This window comes from Nomascus leucogenys, chromosome 10 (genome assembly GCF_006542625.1).
Source record: "Nomascus leucogenys isolate Asia chromosome 10, Asia_NLE_v1, whole genome shotgun sequence".
Lineage (NCBI taxonomy): Eukaryota > Metazoa > Chordata > Mammalia > Primates > Hylobatidae > Nomascus > Nomascus leucogenys.
Genome location: NC_044390.1, coordinates 25,643,021 through 25,665,341, shown reverse-complemented (window position 1 = coordinate 25,665,341; position 22,321 = coordinate 25,643,021). Strand labels below are relative to the sequence as shown.

Here is a 22,321-nt window from a genome sequence, read left to right as displayed (position 1 = left end):
AAGAAGTATGTCTGTTAATTAGATACTGTAGTAAAACATTACTGTTTTGTTGGGTCCTGCAGCTTGAAACGGACAGAGCCATAGTTACCACTAAAAGAAAGCAGTCCTCAATTCCCTATTCAATAAATAGGTTCAAATTCCACAGACAAAAAAAAAAGGTACCCTTGGTTTGTTTGTTTTTAAGGAAGATTAAATTTAGGAGTTGCCAACACCCAAACGAAAAACATTCCAGAGTATTAGACTCCATTGTAGTGGGAAGTCATCTACATTCTCAGCACTATGTTCTCTTACTCAAAGCAGGGGTATTAACAAAAGATGTTTCTTAGGATCTCACAAGATACACTCTACTTACTTCCCCCAGTAAACATTACCCTTGTTTAAAAAAAAAAAATAAGAAAGCACTTGAAAAATAATTTTAGCACATGCAGCCAGAAAAAAAGTGAAGTTTAACATCTGCCAAGATATTTCCCAAAATAAGACCCCTGTCAGATGAACAATGAGGAAAAGATTGAAAATGACAAATTCTTTTATTTGGATTATCAGCTACTTTTAAAAATCAAGTTGAGGAATGTAGCTTTTCCAAAGCCTTGTCTTCAATTTCCCCTTAATCTTCATATTTTTAACTAAAAAAAAAAAAAAACCTGGAAATTTGATTACCACTCTTATGAATTCCTTCTAAAGCAATTTAATGAATAACAGATCTTTTGTGCAAGTAGCAAACCGCAGAGGACAGTTCTGCTGGCTGATAAAAATCTCTGAAACGCTCATATAAATACATCCTACAAAGACGCAATATGATTTAACAGGCATGGAAATCATAATACTAAAAATTTAAGTATATTTAATATACACCCTAACTTATTGCAAATGCTTTTACTTTAACCACAATTAAAGTTAGTAAATTCGTAATAGTTACTTACTGGGTGGCAAAGTTGAGTAAAATTAGAAAGCCAGGAGAAGAAAAAGTGAAAGCTAAAGGGTCAATGAGAAAAAGATGCAACTATTTTAGGTGAAACAAGGTAGTTGAACCACTTCCTCAAATCCATGAGCTACTATCAAAGTAACCAAAACTTGTTTGAGATTGTTTTGTCTTGTTTCTGGTAGACGGAGGTGTGATTATACACTTAGTGAAAATGTTTTACCATTTACTCTAATGGAAGATGCTGCTACCTGTAGCAACGTTTTGAAAATGCTCAAAACTGCAAACAACCCAAAACAAAAAACCCTACCACATATGTGTTTCAGACACAGTACTCAAAAAGAGATCGTCTCAGCGAACAGAATCGTGGGTTACTAAATCATCCCTATTGTCCTAAATATTACTCAGAAAAAAACTGTGTGTGTGTTTAGGAGCACAACTTTTAAACAGTTGATTTACATATAAAATAGTGCATGTATTCATTTGGATATACTCATTTTGAGCTCACTGGAAGATAAAGCTGTGTTGGATATTGCTAAGGCCACATTTTCTTTACAGATGCTATTAAACATTGGTAAGAAAGGAGAAATAAACTGGTAACTTCACATGGGCATGTGAGACCCTAGAGAATGTCGTCACCACCATTAATCAATTTTTCTAACTGATCAAGCATAAACAGCCAAGTCCAGGTGGGCAAGTCCTGGAGCCACAAGTTGTCTTTCTACCATGGTAAAAAAGGATCCTGGATCTGAGACCTGGCCAGGAAGCCTGAAAAGCACGTGTCCTACTGAGTTTGGGGAACTTCCCAGGAAGCATTTGTTCAGAGTAAAACTCCATCACCCCCTGCCTGCCTAACTCGGTGAAGGGACAAGTACGAACCAGGGGAGGAAAACTCTGGGCCCCGGGTAGCTCCCAAGAGGAAGACACCGGGAGGCAGCTGCCCGCCCCGGCCCGGCCCGGCTGCTGCCCCCGCCCGGCTCACCTCTGCGGCAGGGATGTTAACCACGCCGGTGGAGCGCCGCTTCTCCCGCAGCTTCCTCTTCTCGATCTGCCCCTTGCCCTTCCTGGCACTGGGGCCCGAGCTCTTGCCCTTCTCCGGGACGCCGTCCGGCTCCTCCTCGTCACGCCTGGGCGGCGGTGCAGCCGAGGCAGAGGCGGCTGGGGGCTCGTCCTCCGACCGCCGCGGGCCGGCGGCCGCCCGGGTCAGCATGGCGGAGCCGACCGCGCAGTTCACGCCCCCGGGACCGGGGACGGCAGGTGCGGCCGGCGCGCCGCCCGGGAGGTTGTTGTTGAGCTCGTTGGCAGCGGCGGCCGCCGAAGTGCCCAGAGCCCCCGCGGGGGGCTTCCCAGCGGCGTCGCTGCTGCCCCCTCCTGGGGGGGCCGGGCCCGGGGGATTCTGCTTGGCGCGCATCTTCTCGCGTTTCGCCTTCCACTCCTCCAGGAAGTCTGTGGTGCTGCCGCCGAGGCCGCTGCTGGTCCGGTAGCCACCGGTCGCCATATTCCCAAAGGGGCCGGTCGGGCTCTCACCTCAGGCCGCCCACCAGGGCTCCCGCCGCTGCCTCCTCTTCCTTCCTGCGGCCCCGAGGATGCCAGGAGACGACCTCCAGGAGAGGGACGGCGGCCGCTCCCCCACCAGCCGGCGGGGCTGAGGTGAAAGACAAAAGGGGGCGGGTAAGGGAAGCGTAAGATCCCCGCCCGACCCGAGGGTCTGCCCCCAGGCTGCGCCCCTCGGAGTCCTCGAACGCGCCCACTAACTAGTTCCTACCGGCCAGTAGCCGCCGGGTCCCCACCCTTCAAAGTTTCTCCCACGCACCTACAGTACGGACCCCGACGATCGCCGCCCCTAGAAGGGAGGAGAGAGGACTGACCCCACCCCCAAGTCGGCCCGCCCGCCCCATCCCCACCAGGGTCCGCGCCGGCGGCGGTCGAGGTACCAGGGCCAGACCCGCCACCTGTCGGCTCGTCGTATCGCCTGCTCCGCGCTCTGGCTACCGCCGGTCTTAAGTCCCCGCCAGTTAAAACCCCACTCCCAAGGCGAGGCGCGGAGCTCCTAGCCGGTTTGCAGAGGAGGCGGGGACCCAGCTGTCCCGCCGAGCGTGGAAAGGACCGGGTGTGAGCGAGCGGCAGAGCAGCCCCTTACCTCGGAGGACCTTGTAAGGGATGAGGCGTGGGGCTAGGATCAGGCGCCCAGGTGTGCCGAAGCTGGCGCGCGTTCTTCCGCCGCGCGGAAAGTGCCGCGGCAAACTCGCGGTGCGGAGCTCCAGGCAATCCCAGGACAGGAGGGAGGGAGGGAGGGAGCGAGGGGCGGGAAGGGAGCCGAGCGGCGCCGAAGCACGAGCGGAAAAGGCCGAGGCTGCGCGCGAGGGGCGCGGCGCGCGGTGGGAAGGGTCGCGGCCGCTGACGCCCCGCCCCCGGCGCTCAGGTGCGCGGCGTCGCGTCCGGCCCGTGGCTGCAGCCGGCTCCGCGCCCGCCGTCCTCTGCTCCGCACCCGCTGCCGACCACACCGCGCCCGCCACGCTCCGCCCGCGGCCGGCGGGTTGGACCGCACATTCCTGGGCTAGCAGCCTCGCGGCGTCCGGCCTCCCGGCGCCTCCGACTCCGGGGCGGGAACGGCACTCCACGCCCTTCTTGCTTGTCTTCTCCGCCTCTCTTCTCCGCCTCTCTCTTCTCCCACCACTCTTCCTTTTAAGTACAAGACCGTATTATTTGAGAGAAAGTCTCGAACGCTGCTGGCTAAGGGGAAAAGTGCGATAACTTGTGATGATTCAGGGAATTACTAGACAGGATGGGAAAATACCCACGTGTCTCTTTTCCTAGTCGCTGCTCCCTTTTCAGATGTACTAGGGCAGCGGGCAGGAGAATAGAAAGACCTGAAACAAACCCAGCACCCTCCTTCTGAGAAAACTGCGGTGTCCTGGTGAAAGGGGTTGGCTAAGAGGAAGGACTTACTAGTATCTTAGGGTTACGGGAGAAAAAACTCAGTTCGACAGTTTATTGTATTGGCGATTCCAGTCTTGGAGTTTTCCCCTTAACCCTGTCTCTGCATCTCCTCTTTACAGAGAATGAATTTAGCAGCAAAGCTCCCTACCAAAGTACTAACGCTGCACTGATGCTAATTTGAGATGAGCTGGGGCAGTGATTGTCTCTATTTTTTCATTATTAACATGCCAGAGGCTTATCCTCGGATGCAAGTCATCTAAAATTTCTGGATCAGAGCGGGGTGGGCTGCCACTGACCCACCTAAGACTGACCTTTCTATATCCAAGTAATGTCAGGGCACATCATTGTGGGAGGCTACAAATGCCAGGTCTCCATTTTGTAAAAAAGCAGGAGAGCCCTAAATAACATAAATAACATAAACCTTTCTTCCTACTTAATATTCCTGTTTTGCCCAGGTAGCAAGCACATGGTGAGTGAGCAATCAGTGTTTGCCTGCCACAGAACTGGGAACAGAAGAAAGTGATTCACATGCTCTGTATTTCTCGGGGAAAGACAGTTTTGGTCTTTAGTCTGGCTGTTGTGGGAAACGTATGGAGAGAGCTCTGGAAAAATCCTTAGAAAATTAAAAGCTTTTCTTGGGAATAGGTCTAAAAGGCTGAGCGGCTGTTTACCTAAGCTAGTACCAACCCCAGTGTGCCACCTGAAATTTCTCAATTACATATTCATTAGTTTTCTGAATTTTAAGGAGAGTAAGGGAGGCTGGAACATTAAACGTATTCACATTAATATGCTTTGTAACTTATCAGAGGACTTTTCTCTTGGAAGGGCTGCAGGATATAGTGGAAAGAGGGTATAGTCAGCTAGCTGAGAGATCTTGGGCGTGTTTACATTATCTGGTACTCAGCTTTCTGTACTATAAAATCAGCAAAAATTACTTTTTTTTTTTTTTGAGACGGAGTATCGCTCTGTCGCCGGGCTGGAGTGCAGTGGCGGGATCTGAGCTCACTGCAACCTCCGCCTCCCGAGTTCAAGCGATTCTCCTGCTCTCAGCCTCCCAATTACATTATATTTAAGCTGTCTTAAGAACTGACACTGAACATAAAATGTGCTTGATTAGAGGAAGGCATTCAGTAAACATAGTCCCTTCTAGGGACTTAAAGTCCTTGGTCTCTAAGAAGTGTATGGGAGAAGAGGAAATTAAAACGGATAGGGTATTGAATATACAATATCAACCTAAAAACGATAGACTTTGAATGAACTGGGATAGCACGCCACATAAATTTATCACTGCGTGGCTTAGACCAGTTCTCTTAGTATTAATAGGTTCTGAGTCAGGAATTTTGGCTGCTACTGACTTGTGTGGCTTTGGACAAGTTGCTTAACTTTTGTGCCTCTGTTTACTTACATATAAAATGGGGATAATAATACTTCCTACACTGTGAGAGTGTTGTGAAAGTGCCTGCAGTCCTCAGATAAAAGGTGGTATGTGAGTACCAGAGTAGGTATTATTAGTCTATAAAGTGCCCTAGGAACCATGGATGAAAGAGATTATTGAGGTACAAAGCTCTGTGTTTTGTTATTATCATTTATTATACCTTTTGTCTTTACCATTCTCAATATTCCCGAAGATATATTTCACAGCCAGACTGCTTCCAACATTGCACTGAGGTATTTAGCTGAGTCAGTCCTAAATTGCAAGATGTTTGCATATCATCAATCTTTATGTATAGCGTTCTGATGAAATAATCCTCAAAGACTTGGAGCTTGGTTTCTCAACCTCAGCACTGTTGACATTTGCGGCTGGATAATTCTTTGCTGTCCTGCCCATTGTAGGTTGTTTAGCAGCATCATTGGCTTCTACCTATTAGATACCAATAAGAAACCCCCACCTGTATTGTGACATTGCCACATGGTCCCTGGGATAAAATTCTTCCCCAGTTGAGCACCTCTGAGTTAGCCTAAAATAACCAATTTTTAGCGACTCGCTTGCCCTTAATAATAAAATGAAATATGATGATAATGCTGACAAAACAGATTCGTTTTAATATGTCAGAGTGAAACCTATTCTAGATGTTAGTCATAATGATTTTGAGGAAGTGTATTATTATATGTATGGACAGCTAGTATATTGGGAAGTAGCCATTTTGCCTTCAATGCAGATGTTTCTGGAACATATGCAATTCATCCTCTAACATCAAAATCTTATATGTGCATAGTATTAAAAAAATTACATACTTTAGTTCTACAAGGATTATAACAAAAAACAGCAATCCCCTCTCTACCTTATCCACTCTGAAAACCCTACCCAAAACTTTGAACTTTTTAACTGTTTCCATTAATAGAGATCTTCATATTTAGTTTTTATGTACATATCTGCTATTATACATCTTGATTTTTCCATTTGTAGATATAGAAGAGGATTTAGCTCTAATACACTAATAACACATATACTTTTCTTTTCTTTTCTTTTTTTTTGAGATGGAGTCTTGCTCTGTCGCCCGGGCTGGAGTGCAGTGGCGTGATCTTGGCTCACAGCAAGCTCCGCCTCCCAGGTTCACGCCATTCTCCTGCCTCAGCCTCCTGAGTAGCTGGGACTACAGGCGCCCGCCACCATTCTCGGCTAATTTTTTTTTTTTTTTTGGCATTTTTAGTAGAGACGGGGTTTCACTGTGTTAACCAGGATGGTCTCAATCTCCCGACCTCATGATCCACCTGCCTCGGCCTCCCAAAGTGCTGGGATTACAGGCATGAGCCACCGTGCCCTGCCACACATATACTTTTCATACTCCTACACACCCACTATATATCATGATTTTTATTGAATAAACATTCAATGTTTATAGTATTATGACTATACAAATACTGTTCATAGCTGAGTCATGTGGTGTACTATGACTGCATTTCTTTTTTATACGACTGTTTTTCCTTGTTGCACAACTATACCTTTTGTCTTTACCATTTTTCTGCAGTTAAAACTTGCCTCTTATTTTTTCTTTAATCATCGGCTTTTTTTTTATATACCAGTCAGGAGTATATACTCAAATTTTCCTCCTCTCAGTGAAGTTAATCACATTGGGTAAGCTATCAGTTCTATTCTCTTTTTGGAAACATCTCTTCTGGAGCCCTCCATCCCCTGCTTTAATATGGATTGATTTTGTTTGTTTGTTTGAAGATGGAGTCTCGCTCTGTTGGTGAGGCTATAGTGCAGTGGCACAGTCTTGGCTCACTGCAACCTCCACCTCCTGGGTTCAAGCAATTCTCCTGCGTCAGCCTCCAGAGTAGCTGGGAATACAGGCACACGCCACCACACCTGGCTAATTTTTTGTATTTTAGTAGAGATGGGGTTTCACCATGTTGCCCAGACTGGTCTCGAACTTCTGAGTTCAGGCAACCCGCCTGCTTTGGCCTCCCAAAGTGCTGGGATTACAGGTGTGAGCCACCGCACCTGGCTTAATCTGGATTGATTTTAAGGCTCGTTGCTTGTGGTCATCCTGGGATTATGCTCCTCTAACATCTTGAGAATCATTTTCTCTGTAGACTTCTTGTTTCCTGAATTGCATACTTTTCTCTTTTTGTTTCTCCCCTTCATTTTAGTAGGGTATATCCTCAGTATATTCTGAAGATAGTATAACTCCTTCTTAGAGACCTTACATATTGGAAAATGTTTTAAATTTATCTTCACACTTGATTAATAGTTTGGTGGAGCATAGAACTCTAGGTTAGAAATCATTTTCCTTCATAATTTTGAAGGCATTGCTTTATTATCATCTAGTTTCCAGAGTTGCTGTTTAGAAGACCAGTGGCATTCTGATTGCATTGTATTTTCTGTCTCAAAATTTTTGGATCTTCTTACTTAGATCCTCTGAAATATCTTGAAGATATGCTCTGATTTGGTCTTTTATCATTATTATGTTATGCAGTCAGTGGACCCTTTTAATCAGCTGTCTGCCCTCCAGTTGGGAAATTTTCTTATCCTCTTTCTTTTTCTTTGACATGGAGTCTCGCTCTGTCGCCCAGGCCGAAGTGCAGTGGCCTGATCTAGGCTCACAGCAGCCTTTACCTTTTGGGTTCAAGCGATTCTCCTGCCTCAGCCTCCTGAGTAGCTGGGATTACAGGCGCACACACCTGGCTAGTTTTTGTATTTTTAGTAGAGACAGAGTTTCACCATGTTGGTCAGGCTGGTCTTGAACTCCTGACCTCATGATCCACCTGCCTCAGCCTCCCGAAATGCTGGGATTACAGGCGTGAGCCACCGTGCCAGGCCTATTCTCTTTCTTTTACAAGACTTTCCTTCTACTTTCTCTGTTCTCGCCTTCTGGAATTCCTGTTAAGTACGTGTTGGAATGCTAGAAGTTCTCTAACACATTTTTTATCTTTTCTCTTTTATTTTTCATTTCCTTGGCATGTTATTCTACTTTTAGTGAAATTTCCTTCACTTTATATGCCAGTTCTTCTATAGAATTTTCTGTTTCTGACACTATTTCTAATATCTCTTTCTTGTTCTCTAAATATTTTTTTCTGTAGCATCTCGTTATGATACATATTGAGCATTTTTTCCTCTCTCTAAGCAAATTGCCTACTTTTTTTGTTTGTTTTAATCTTCATCTTTCATGTTAGTGCACTTCCTCATCAGTCTGCTGTTTATTCATATTTAAGATTGAAGCACTGCAAAGCTGATTGAAAGCTCTTATGTGAAAAGGAAGACCTTGTTGGACTGATGGGCCTCATTTAGGGAGCCGGTGTTTGGCCCCAGACGTTTTCTGGAGGCGTGTGTCAAATTCAGCATCTATGGAGCTTCCCTTTTGGCCCAATAATTTTCCTTGAGTAAAACTATTTCTGCTTGTGTTGTCAGTTGCCAATTTTTTCAGGTGCCAAGTAGAGAAAGAAGACTGGAGGAGTCTCATTACTCAATACGCAGGTTTTCACTTAATCCCTATACTTACCATATCTGACGTACCCAATTTCAGTGCATTTGTAATTCAACATCTGTGCAATGTGAAAACTTCCAGTCCTCTGCCAGGATCAGGAGAGATAGCCTCCTTGCTACAGAGCCCTGCAGAAGGGATTTGAGAATCTAACTGTTCCTTATGTAGATTTTCAACTAATCCTTCTGTTTTCATCCCCATCCTTCACTCTGTTTCAGAGGTATATGCTGCTGCCTCCAATTTCTGAACCTTTCTTCAGGGATCTGCAGGACAAAAAAAGATTACTTCTTATTGGCTTTGTCTCTTGCAGGTTGTTAGAATTTACCTGTCTCTGCTCTGCTAAAGTCTATCTGCTTTCTATCTTTCATCTTCCAAAATTTTGTTCTTACCGTTCATCCTCTTTGTTGTTACTGGTTTATCATTTTACTTTGGTTTTAGTTAAGTTACTTGAGGAAGTAAAGATAAACATGTGTGTTCAACCTGTTATATATATTTTTTTTTATTTTTTGAGGCGGAGTCTTGCTCTGTCACCCAGGCTGGAGTGCAGTGGTGCGATCTCGGCTCACTGCAAGCTCCGCCTCCCAGGTTCACACCATTCTCCTGCCTCAGACTCTCCAAGTAACTGGGACTACAGGCACCCGCCACCACGCCTGGCTAATTTTTTTTTTTGTATTTTTAGTAGAGACGGGGTTTCACCGTGGTCTCAATCTCCTGACCTCGTGATCCGCCCGCCTCGGCCTCCCAAAGTGCTGGGATTACAAGCGTGAGCCACCAGGCCCGGCCTCAACTTGTTATATTTAATAGGAAGTCCAATTCATCTGTTTTGCAGATTTCCAGATACTTTGCAATCTACTCCATAAGTCCAGATCAGCAGAGACGTCTACATCTTATTTCTATCCTCAGTGAGTTACATCATAAGCCCATATTGTTTGACACTATAAGAAAGAGCTCTAAAATTTTGTTTTATTTTCTATAGGCTTTTTTTTGAAGGTGTGGCCCATTATATTACATATATTCCTATTATCAAAAACCTAGAAAAAATTTTCTGACATCCATATTAAGAATAGATGTGGTTCTCTTTTGCAACTGTATTTTTAACCATATAGTAAAACTGTTTTTCATTTAGCTAGTGAATATTCTCTTTTCAATTGCCTGTAGATAATCTTAGACCAGATTTTTGGCCTATCCAGGGAAGACCTAGATTTTATGGTGCCTGAAGCTTACATAATTTGGTGGACTTGCCATAAGAAAAAGAATCCGTAAGAAAATAAATATTTAGAATAAGTGAGAAATTTTTTTAAATTACAAATTTTAACAAATTGAAAAATGCCATAAATATCACAAAAATCCAGGAAAAATCCCTATTCATTTACTCTCTGACATATTTCTATGCCATTTTGTATGCATTTTATTATTGATTTTATTACTTATTGATGCATAAAGTACATGTCTTTACATGCAGATGTATCCACTATTTGTAGTACAAGCATATAGGTTTATGCATCACAAACACAAGAACTCTTATAAATTGTACATCAAAAAAAATCTACTTCAAAAAGGAAAATAATATATAGGCCATTCATAATTTTATACTCAGCATGATATCATATATTCCTGATAGGAAAGAATATCTATTCCCGATAGGAAAGTATATCAAATGCCAATGAAAACCTAATTCTCTGCTTATTTTACCTGTCTCATGATTGGAAGAATTTCCCACAGACTGGCTTTAGTGCCATCAGACTATACTACTCTCTACAAGGAGGAACTCATTGTTGCTGTTGTCAGCCTACTTCCAAGTCACTCTTACTTACTGAGGACTTTGACTCCTAGCTGATCTTCTTTCTCCCCACTCCTCTTTATGTCCAGTTCTTAGTGATAACATCTACAAAGATAATTTATCCAGTCTCCTGGCATCTCAGATACTTGACCTCCTCACTCTAAATAACATTTTTCCTCTTTCCCCCCTCTTCAGCTAGATGTCTCTTGACTTTGTCATTATCAGTAAGTACATATTCAAAATCTCAGTTCTGAACATTCCATTTTTCAACCACTACCACCTAACCCTTCAGCACACTTCCTCTCATACCCCCACTTCAACCATTTTTTGATCTATTGATCCTACTAATTTTTCATTATCCTTCCTTTCCATGTCCTAACTTCCTTACTCGGCTTTAGTTCTAAAGTTTATAATTATTAGCCTCTTCTGTGTGTACCTGCTCAGCTAAAGAAAGAGTTAAAAACACTATGGCATGCTTCCTAACCCTACTTTAATGCATGTCCACAGTCTTAACTAGGCAGTCCATACTATCTGGCAATCCTAGTAAGCTTGCTTTCCTGTACTCCAAAATGACGAGTTTATATCAGTCTTTTAAGCCTCCAATACCTCCTTATACCAACCTCACTCTCAGTTGATGAGCTTGCCTTCACACTTCACTGACTGTAAAATAGCACCACTTGGAGTAGGGCTTATCTTCCCAAGACAGCTTTACCCATCTTCCTGCATCTAGATCTACTCTCTGCCTTCTTAATTAAATGAAATTATCTGCTCCTCTTAAAGGTTGTCCTGCCACCTGTGTCTTTCCCCTTTTGAGGGTTTTGCTTCTACAATTATACTATCACGCATCATCAGTTTCTTCTCTATTAAATCATTCCCTTCAGCATACAAATGAGCTCTAGTAATTCCCTCTTTATTAGTTTTATCTTTGTTGTCATAACAAAGTTCCACAGACTTAGCATCTTTAAATGAAAAAACCCACCTTTATCATCTTACAGTTCTGTAGGATAGAAGTGCTACCTGGATCCCACTGGGCTAAAACCAAGAAGCTGGCAAGGCTGCGTTCCCTTGTGCAAGTTCTTGAGAACAATCCATGCTTCTTGCCCTTTCCACCCTCTAGAGGCCACCCACATTCCTGGCTGGTGGTCCTCTTCTCTCAAAGCAAATAATGGTGCATCTCTCTGCCTTACTTCCATAGACACGTCTCCCTAGGATTCTCTCTTTTGCCTCTATGTTCTACTTGTAAGGATCATTGGGACCACCTGAATAATCCAAGATAATCTCCTTATTTTAAGGTCAGGTGACTAGCAACAATAATTCTATCTTCAACCTTAATTTCCCTTTGCCATGTAGCTTAATGCATTCAGAAGTTCCAGCGATTATGGTCTGGAAGTTGTTGGAGGCCATTATCTACTTACTATGCCCCCTTAAAGAAATAAACTTCCCTTGACTCCAGAATCTAATCTGGTCAATGTTATAATTCACTGTCAAAATTTTTGGAAGGGTTATCTTTAGTCACTGTTGATATTTCCACCCTTACCATTCTTCCCATAATAATATCCAAATGGTCATTAGTCCTCACCACTCCACTTATTATTCACCACTCCTGTCAAAATTATCGATAAGCTTCATATCTTTTTTTATCCTACCTAACCTTTCTGTATTATTCAGCACAAATGATTCCCTCATTTTTAAAATCTTTCTTCTTATAACTTTTTTAAAAATCACCAAAAAAGTTTTCTTTTGTCCTCCAACTTCATTGAATGCTCCTTCTCAGCCTCCTTTACCCACTCCTCCCCATCTGCTTAATCTGTGAAAACTAAAGTCTTCTCAGTAGTTAATCACTGACCCTCTTTTCTTCTCATGCAACACTTTATCCCTACGTGATTCCATGGAATACCATGGCTTTAGGAGTCACTCTCATATCCCATTTGCCAATTTGACATCTGCAAATGTCAAAGATGACAATAGGCCATCTGCAAGCTGAGGTGCAGGGAAGACAGTCTGAGTCCCCAAACCTCAAAAGTAGGGAAGCCAACAGTGCAGCCTTCAGTCTGTGGCCAAAGGCTCGAGAGCCCCTGGCAAATCACTGGTATAATTCTAAGAGTCCAAAAGCTGAAGAACTTGGAGTCCGATGTTCAAGGGCAGGAAGCATCCAGGACGTGAGAGAGATGAAGGCTGGAAGACCCAGCAAGTCTGCTCTTCCATCTTCTCCTGCTTGCTTTATTCTAGCAGCAGCTGACTAGATGGTGCCCACCCAGCTCAAGATGCAGCCTGCCTCTCCCAGTCCACTGACTCAAATGTTAATCTCCTTTGGCAGCACCATCACAGACACACCCAGGAGCGATACTTTGCATCCTTCAATCCAGTCAAGTTGACATTCCATATTAACCATCAAAATATCTTCATATGGATGTCTTCTCAAAATGAACATGACCCAAAAAAACTTCCATCCATTTCTCCATCTGCCCCCACCTTATTTCTCTTTCATTTCTTTCCCATCTTGGTAAATGGTCTCACCATCCATCCAACTGTTCAAGCAAAAACCTACAAGACTTCTTTGATTCATCGTCTTCCTTACCCCATAAATCCAATTCACCGTTCTGTCAGTTCCCATTCCAAAATATATTCAATCCTCACAACAACCAGAATGTTCTTCTCAAAATGTAATCAGACCATGTGACTCCCTTGTTCTCAGCCCTCTATAAGTCCCTATTTCACTTAAAATCCAAATTCCTTTCGTTGGCCTTTAAGACCCTGTATGATCTGGTTCCTGCTTTCACGTTTAATGTTGATTCTGATGACTCGCCCCCTTTTCATTAAACTCAGCTTTTTGTCTGTTCCTAAAATATTCAAAGCTCATTCCTGCCTTGGTGCTTCTGTACTGCTTAGAAGCATTTGCCCCCAGATCTAGCTATACCTATCATTGAGGTCTCAGTTTAACTGTCACCTCCCCAAAAAAAGTCTTCCCTGATCACCCAATCTAAAAAAGCCAAATTCTCCACCCTAAACCTCAATCACTATTTTATTGCCATTTTATAGTATTTATAATACTAGTCACCACTAGAAATTATTCATATGTTTATTGGCAGCCTTTCCCACTCTAGAATATAAACATACCGAAACAGACATCTTGCCTATTGCCTTTACAGCTGTATTCCCAGCACCAGTAACTCCCGATAAACATTAGGCATTCAACTTAATCTGAGTTCTATGGATAGATTTAGAAAGGTCTACAAATCAAGTAAGGAAAGAAAAAGCTTAGTTTCCCCTTCAGTGTCTTCCTATTTGTTTTACAAAGAAAGTTATTTTCATTGTCAATTTATGACTTAATAGACTACTAATAGATACAGAGGCTGAGAAGGAGCATACAATTTTGATATCATGTTATCTGTCTGTTGTTAGGAATTTAACATATGCTGCTCTTAAAATAATGGGCATCTACCTTTGTTTACATCAAGTGTAGCTTAAGTTGGAAAATATCAAAGAAAAGAAGGTTCTACAAAGGCAGGTAGGATTATGGTGGTCTAAAGCAGTTCACATTGACTTCAGGCACTTCTAAGTTACATGACCTTGGGGAAATTACCTAATTTCTCTGCCACAATATTTACCTCACAGATTATTGGGGGCATTAAATGAAATGTATCCTTTGAGTTTGCTTTTTTTAAAAAAAAAAAAGAAAAAGAAACAGGGTTTTGCTCTATCACCCAGGCTGGAGTGCAGTAGCATGGTCATTGCCCACTGCAGCCTCAAACTCCTGGGCTAAACCAGTCCTGCCTCAGCCTCCCAAGTAGCTAGGACCACAGGTGCATACCACCATGCCCAGCTAATTTTTATTATTATTATTATTATTATTATTATTATTAATGGAGACAAGTTCTAGCTGTGCTGCCCAGTCTGGTCTCAAACTCCTGGCTTCAAGTGATCCTCTTGCCTCAGCCTCCCTTATTTAACTTTTGACATAACCACTGAACATACTGAGACACGAAAGCCATAGCATTTTTAATACAGAAAGATTCTTGCCAACAAAATCAGATTTCAACAAAGCTAAAAGATCATATTCCACCTGTAAGTATACAGCCAAAGAAGAAAATAAGAGTTCCTTATGATACTAGAAAAAGGGGAAATGTCTTAAGGCATCAAAGCCAAGACTGAACAATTTGACTACTTTTTTTGTTTGTTTTTTGTTTTTGTTTTTGTTTTTTTTTGAGACAGAGTCTTACTTTATCACCCAGGCTGGAGTGCAGTGGTGTGATTTTGGCTCACCGCAACGTCCACCTCCCGAGTTCAAGCGATTCTCATACCTCAACCTCCTGAGTAGCTGGGACTACAGGTGTACACCACCATGCCCAGCTAATTTTTGTATTTTTAGTAGAGATGGTTTCACCATATTGGCCAGGCTGGTCTTCAACTCCTGACCTCAAGTGACCCGCCCACTGCAGCCTCCCAAAGTGCTTGGATTATAGGCGTGAGCCACCACACCTGGCCCTGACTACATTTTTAAAAGTGACAATAGGCAGGGCAGTGGTGGCTAACGCCTGTAATCCCAACACTTTGGGAGGCCGAGGTAGGAGAATTGTTGAGGCCAGGAGTTCAAGACCAGCTTGGTCAGCATAGCAAGACCCTGTTTCTACAAAAAAAAAAAAAGAGAGAGAGAGAGAAATTAGGTGGTGGTGTGCGCCTGTAGTTCCAGCTTCTTGGGAGGATTGCTCGAGCCTAGGAGTTTGAGGGTGCAGTGAGCCAAGATCACACCACTGCACTCACACCTGGGTGACACAACAAGACCTTGACTTAAAGAAAAAGTTGACAACAAACAAAGTAAAAAGACAAGTCACATGTTGAAAGTAGAAATTTGCCTGACATATAATATAAAGAGAATGATTAATATTGAAAGAACTGTAACAAATCATTGAGGGAAAAAAGCAACCATGTTTTAAAAATGGTCTAATCACACTTGTAATCCCAGTGACTCTGGTGGCTGAGGGAGAATTGCTTGAGGCCAGGAGTTTGAGACCAGCTTGGGCAACATAGCAAGACCTCATTCCCAAAAATAACAATTTTAAAAATTAGTTGGGTAGTGTAGCACATGCCTGTAGTCCCAGCTACTTGGGAGGCTGAGGCAGGAGGATCGCTTGAGCCAGGGAGTTGAAGGCTACAGTGATGAGCTATGATTGCACCACTGCACTCCAGCCTGAGTGACAGAGTAAGACCCTGACTCTTAAAAAAAAAAAAAAAATGACCTAAGAATATGAATAGTCCATTCATAGGAGAAGAAACTGAGTGGCCGATAAATACAGGAAAATACACACAAAAAATGTCAAAATAAAACAAAAAGTACCCTTTTATACCTATTGTATTATCCGAAGTTAATGTCTGATAATGCCAAGTGATGCTGGGCAAATGGAGGGAAAACTCAGCACTGAGTATAAATTGATTCAACTATTTTGGAAACCTTTTGGCAATACTTAAGCTGAAGGTATAATTTTCCAACAACTCAGCAACTGCATACTTAGATGTCTACCCTAGAGAAATCCTGATATATACACAAGGACACATGGACATAAATGTTTATTGTGGCCAGGCACAGTGGCTCATGCTTGTAATCCTAGCACTTTGGAAGCCCAAAGTGGGAGAATTGCTTGAACCCAGGAGTTCAAGACTAGCCTGGGCATCATGGCAAAACCCCATCTCTACAAAAAGATAAAAAATTAGGCAGGAGTGATGGTGCACCCCTGTAGTCCCAGCCACTCGGGAGGCTGAAGCAGGAGGATCACTTGAGCCTGGGAGGTGGAGGTTGCCGTGAACCGTGATCATGCCACTGCACTCCAGCCTGGGTGAAAGAGTGAGACTCCATCTCAAAAAAAAAAAAAAAAAAAAATGTAGCACGAATTTTCAACTTTTAGTTTTAGAATGGATATATACAGTTTTTTAAAATAGAACATGTTATAGCATCTCAGAAACATGTTTAAAAACTAGTTTCAAGTGCATATGGAAAGTATGATACCATTCATATAAATTTCTAAAATGTGCAAACAATATGTATATTGTTGACAGATACATATTTTTGTAATAACACAAACACACAAAATTCAGTTTATTAGTTGCTTCTTAGGACAGATGGAGAGAAAAAGCTATAGGAGCTGTAATGTTTCTATTGTTTATAATGTTTATTTCTTTAAAAAGAAAGCTCTAAGATAAATGTAAAATGTTAACATTTGTTCAATTTGAATAGGGCGAGTACGTAAACTTATATTATCTTTGTACTTTTGTATGTTTGAAACTTATATTATCTTCCGTACTTTTGTATGTTTAAAATATAGGATTCAAAGTAATGTTTAAAAGAAAAGACCTGGCCAGGCGCGGTGGTTTACGCCTGTAATCCCAGCACTTTGGAAGGCTGAGGCAGGCGGATCACCCGAGGTCAGGAGTTCAAGACCAGCCTGGCAAATGTGGTGAAACCCCATCTCTACTAAAAATGCAAAAATTAGCTGGGCATGGTGGCGTGTGCCTGTAGTCCCAGCTACTCGAGAGGCTGAGGCAGGAGAATTGCTTGAACCCAGGAGGCAGAGGTTGCAGTGAGCTGAGATCACGCCACTGCACTGGAGCCTGGGCGACAGAGCGAGACTGTGTCTCAAAAAAATAATAATAAATAAATAAATAAATAAATAATAAAAGAAAATACCTGGACTTACAATAATCATTTCATAAGAAAACATTGTATTATAAAAGGCTGCAACTTTAACAAAATTAAACTTGTCCCAACTTGTCTTGGGGCCAACTTAAAATGTCAGTATTTTTCTAACAAGCAAAAAAAAAAAAAAAAAAAAAAATTGGAGAAAATTTAATGAAACCACATGCCCTGGAAATATTTGAATTGGTTTGTGGCTTGACGCAAAAGAAGAAAACTGAAGCCATGCCAATTTTAAAGGCATAACCTCTTTTTGCATAACTGATCTTTCTTCTAATATTTGGAAACAGATCCCTAAACTGGCTCCTAAACTGCTTTACTTCAACAGGCATAAGCTGGGCAAAACTGCGATGCCTCTCATTTTAACCAGCTCTTGATTGTCACCTTTTATTTGTGCACTGGTGCCACTGAAGAAGTATTCCAATTGTTCTGATTTCCTTTTGGAAACTTGACAAGCCACTGCCATTTTCTTTCTTCTTTTTTTTTTTTTTAGACAGAGTCTTGTTCTTGTCGCCCAGGCTGGAGTGCAATGGCACAATCTCGGCTCACTGCAACCTTGGCCTCCTGGGTTCAAGCAATTCTCCTGCCTCAGCCTCCAGAATAGCTGGGTTTACAGGCGCCTGCCACCACGCCTGGCTAATTTTTATATTTTTAGTAGAGGTGGGGTTTTGCCATGTTTGCCAGGTTGGTCTCAGACTCCTGACCTCGTGATCCGCCTGCCTTGGCCTCCCGAAGTGCTGAGATTACAGGCGTGAGCCACTGCGCCCAGCCGCCACTGCCATTTTCAAAATGGTGAAAACATGTCTTTGTCAAGGAAGATGTTGTAGACGGAATGTTTTGGTTTTCTGGGCACAGATTGAGCACCTGAGAATCTCAGTAACACACCTGGTTTTGGCTTTGCTGAAGACACTCCATACATTGTGACTTGTTGCTCTCACCATCAACAGGAATTGAGCTGTGCAAGCAATTCTGAAAGAAGTCTTGTCTACTGCTGTGAAAGTCATCAACTTTATCAGAGCCCAGTCCTGACCCCAGCCTTTTCAAGAAATTTTGTCTAGAAAAAAGATCACAGTAGAAAATTATTCTCTATTGCACATAGTTTACTGACTTTCCAAGGAACAAATGGTAAAGTATGTAACTGAACTTCATGGGGGCAGAGGGAAAAGAGGTAACTGATCAGAACGGTTTAGGAGTTCTTTCATGGTTTTGTTACATCATAGATGTTTTTGGTCATAAGACTCAGATAAATTTGATTCAAGATCGTAGAGCATTATGTATGCTGCTAAAAGAACCAACTCTTATAGCTCAGCTATCATTTCTTTAGTTCCTACCTAATGGAGATGGGTTATAAACTTCCCAGCATGAAGGAAGGACTTTCTATTGTCTGAAGCCCATTGAGAAAGTCTTATTCATTTCTCTGCAAGCAGATGTCTTCAACACCTGAAACACCACAGAATTCTTTTGAATGTTACTTGTGCTCAGATGATTCATGTTTAATGAGTACCTCACCAAAGATGGCTCCATTGATTTACAATGGTTATGATGAGATATGAATTCAATTCAGTCTTGGAGTTTTGACCTATATGAGTCAATGTGTTCAGTACTTTTTGCCATGCAAACAAAAAAACAACTGGATGACATAGATGATGTAACATCTAGATTTTAATCTAAAACATAGATTCAAATCAGAAGCAATTTTTCACTGGAATTCACTATTGAGCAAAGTAAAGGTTGCCTTTTATTGACACACTTGAATTTAATTTAAATTACTGAAGATAATATTTTGCATAAAATAATTTATAGCAGTAATTTTTTGATTACTACAAGCAGGACACTATGCTAATCACTGCATATATAGTGTATTAGTTCATTCTTACATTGCTATAAAGAAATACCTGAGGCTGGGTAATTTATAAAGAAAAAATGTTTCATTGGCTCATGGTTTTGCAAGCTGTACAGGAAGCATGGTGCCAGCATATGCTGGGTTTCTGGTGGGGGCCTCAGGGAGCTCTTACTCATGGCAGAAGGTGACGGAGATACAGCATGTCACATGGTGAGAGTGGAAGTAAGAGAGAGAAGGGGGAGGTCTCAGACTCTTAAGTGGATCTCACATGATTTAACTGAGCAAGAACTCACTTATAACTAGGAAAGATGCTAAGCCATTCATGAGGGATCCTACCCCAAGATCCAATACCCTCCCACCAGGCTCCACCTCCAACATTGGGAATCACGTTTCAACATGATATTTAGAGAGGACAAACATCCAAACTATATCCATGTTTAACCCTGTAACAGTCCTATGAGAGGAGCATTAGTATTACTTTTCTTGGACTGATCAGAGCAGTGAGACATAGAGAGATTAAGTAACTTGTCCTGTGTTACACAGCTAATACATGATAAAGCCAAATATTTCAGCACATCTGTGTGATTCCAGAGCCCATCTTTAGATTATACATAAAAGAAATCAATTTTCTAGGCAATAAAATACACCAAATGCAAACACCACGGTTTCTGTACATTTTTCTCTAAAAGATTTGCTTTGATTTCATCAAAATTTTAGGGCTTCATAATCAGCAAAAGACAGAATCACTCATCTAGACAAACCACATAATTTGGGCTCCTTAAAGAGTCTTTCTCTCTTTTTCTCTCCTCCCTCTTTTTGCATCACAGTGTCTGGAGTACAGCAGGTGCTCTATGTATAAATATTTGTCAAATGGCATACAATCAGGATGGCTGTCCTGAGGTGGCCCCAGAAACAAGCTCACTGTCTCCTAGGGCTGTACTTGGGATGTGAGGGCAGTTTGTAGTGGGGAAGTATTCCTTGGTATATGTACTATAGCCGGTGTTTGACCTTCAGTCTTGCAGCTTCAGAACTTTTGATTTTATCCATTTGAAGAGCCTATTATTGATGGCTCAGGGACACAGTTACATTAATATTGACAATTTGCCTGATATACCAAGAAGGCAGACCTACATGGGAATGAAAGCATAACTGGAGTTTACTTGGTAAATATGAAGAATGAACAAGAGGGGTTGATTAGAGGATTCCAGTGTTTACTGGACTCAGCTAAGAGAGCCTAAGGCATCCATCTCCATAAATAAGGAGAGCCCTGCCAAAGTGCATAGAGCAGAATTGCTCTCCCCAGGACCTTTGCCATCCAACTGTTTGCTAAGGAGGCCAACTAATGCTGCTATGATGAACACATTCATTCTTTGTATATGCTAATTATTTTAGTCTGGTTATGGTCATGTTTTATTGGTCAGATCTCTTTCAGGTGAATTTGCATATCTCTGTAAAATCAATTTTTTCAACTTTTCAAAGCTCAATTCTTCCAAGGCAATTTTATTGGTGGGTGTTCTACTATAACTTTAGTGTACTAATGACTAACATTTTTGAAGGCCGCTCAAAAGAGGTCTAGTCCCTTTATCTTCCATTGAAAATTGCTCCTAATTTTAAAGTCAATATGTAAACCACATGAAGAAAATAATTACAGTCCTTCACTCAATAAACATTTTGGGGGCATACTTACTATGTGCCAACCTTGCTCTATGCAAGTTACTGTTCTAGGCAATGACATACTAAGATGAATGATAGCTCCACCTTCAAGGAACTTGCAGGTGTGTAAACATATATGTAAATAAAAACAGGATCATAAAAGAATATCTATACAAAAAAAGACTTGTAAACAAATGATATTCAGTTCTAAACAGAAATATGAACAAATTACTGTGGGAAGCACAGAATGAAAAAAGAGATGGCTTCACCAAGAATAAATAGATTTTTCAAATAGACAAGATAGGGAAATGCTTCTGACAGATGAAACCATTTATGCAAGCGCACAAAGATGTAAAGTGCCTACAAGGAATGGGGAAGGTGGTGCCCTGGAAGACCAGAAGTGGGGACAAAGATGGGTTAGAGGAGACACAGGCATAAGGATGAGACTAAATTCTTCAAGGCCAGAGGCATAGGAGACCTTTCCTACCTCCCTGGAATACTCAACTCTCCTTACTTGCCTCCTGTACCTCTGGCTATTAATTTTCTGTCTCTTTCAGAAGCTTCAGTTTTCCTCAGTTCATTCTTTAAATCAGCAATTTAAAAAATAAGTTTTTGAATGCATAATGCATGTATGTGGCACAATATTCAAAAGCTATAAGGGCAAAGTGGAAAAAATCTATTCCTGATAGCTAGCCACGCAGTTCTGCCCTCCTGCTCCCTGAGACAATCACTGGACCAGCTTCCTGCACATCCTCCCAAAAAATCTCTACATAGGCAAGCATATACGTGTATGCATGTGTGTATGTGTCTGTGCACAGGTCTGTATGTATGTAATTTTTTCATATATAATTATTCACATGGAGAATAGAATATTAATATATCTTGAATTCTTCACTCTAAAATAGATTTTGAAGATCTTTCCATATTAATTCATTATTTTATTCATTTATTCGACAAGTATTTACTCAATGCCTACCATGTGCCAGGCACTCATGTGGTGAAGATACAGCAGAAGACAAAATAGGCTAAATCTCTGCCTTATGGAACTGACATTCTAGTAGAAAAGGTGCAGGAAAAACAGACAAAAACTGAAGAAGCAATGAAATATATATAGTAAGCCAGGTGGTGATAAGAGCTGTGGAGAAAAATAAAGCTGGGACAGTAAAAGTTGAAGAGTGGCTGTGAGGATCTAAAGGATGCAGACAGCGAGCGAGAGACTTTAATCCTTTATTGGTCCAGTAGCATTCTATGATTATACCACAATTTGTATAATCAGTCTCCTTCTGATAAACATTTACATTGTTTCTAATATTTTGCTGTTCCAGTGATAAATTTGTATATAAGTCATTGGATACATTTGAGAGTATATTTGTAGATTAAAATCCTAGAGGTGGAATTGCCATTTCAAAGGGTCTGTGCAGATTGATTGATTGATTGATTTTTGAAGCAGAGTCTCGCTCTGTCACCCAGGCTTGAGTGCAGTGACACAATCTCGGCTTACTGCAGCATCCACCTCCTGGGTTCAAGCAATTCTCCTGCCTCAGCCTCCCAAGTAGCTGAGGCTACCAGCATGCAC

At 41.9% G+C, this 22,321-nt stretch overlaps 1 protein-coding gene across 2 annotated transcripts in view; it reads right to left on the bottom strand.

Moving 5' to 3' along the window:
• The window catches only part of PAWR (pro-apoptotic WT1 regulator), a 109,816-nt gene extending 106,552 nt beyond the window's left edge, over nt 1–3,264 (bottom strand). Inside the window, exons 1-2 of one of the 2 annotated variants that reach the window (XM_030819919.1) lie at nt 3,060–3,264; nt 1,902–2,564 (exon numbers count right to left, since the gene is read on the bottom strand). In XM_030819919.1, the coding sequence (XP_030675779.1) occupies nt 1,902–2,417 (516 nt within the window). In that variant the 5' untranslated portion in view covers nt 2,418–2,564; nt 3,060–3,264. The remainder of the gene's footprint in view (nt 1–1,901; nt 2,565–3,059) is intronic. The other variant, XM_030819918.1, reaches the window with a different exon arrangement.
• Nucleotides 3,265–22,321: the final 19,057 nt, after the last annotated feature.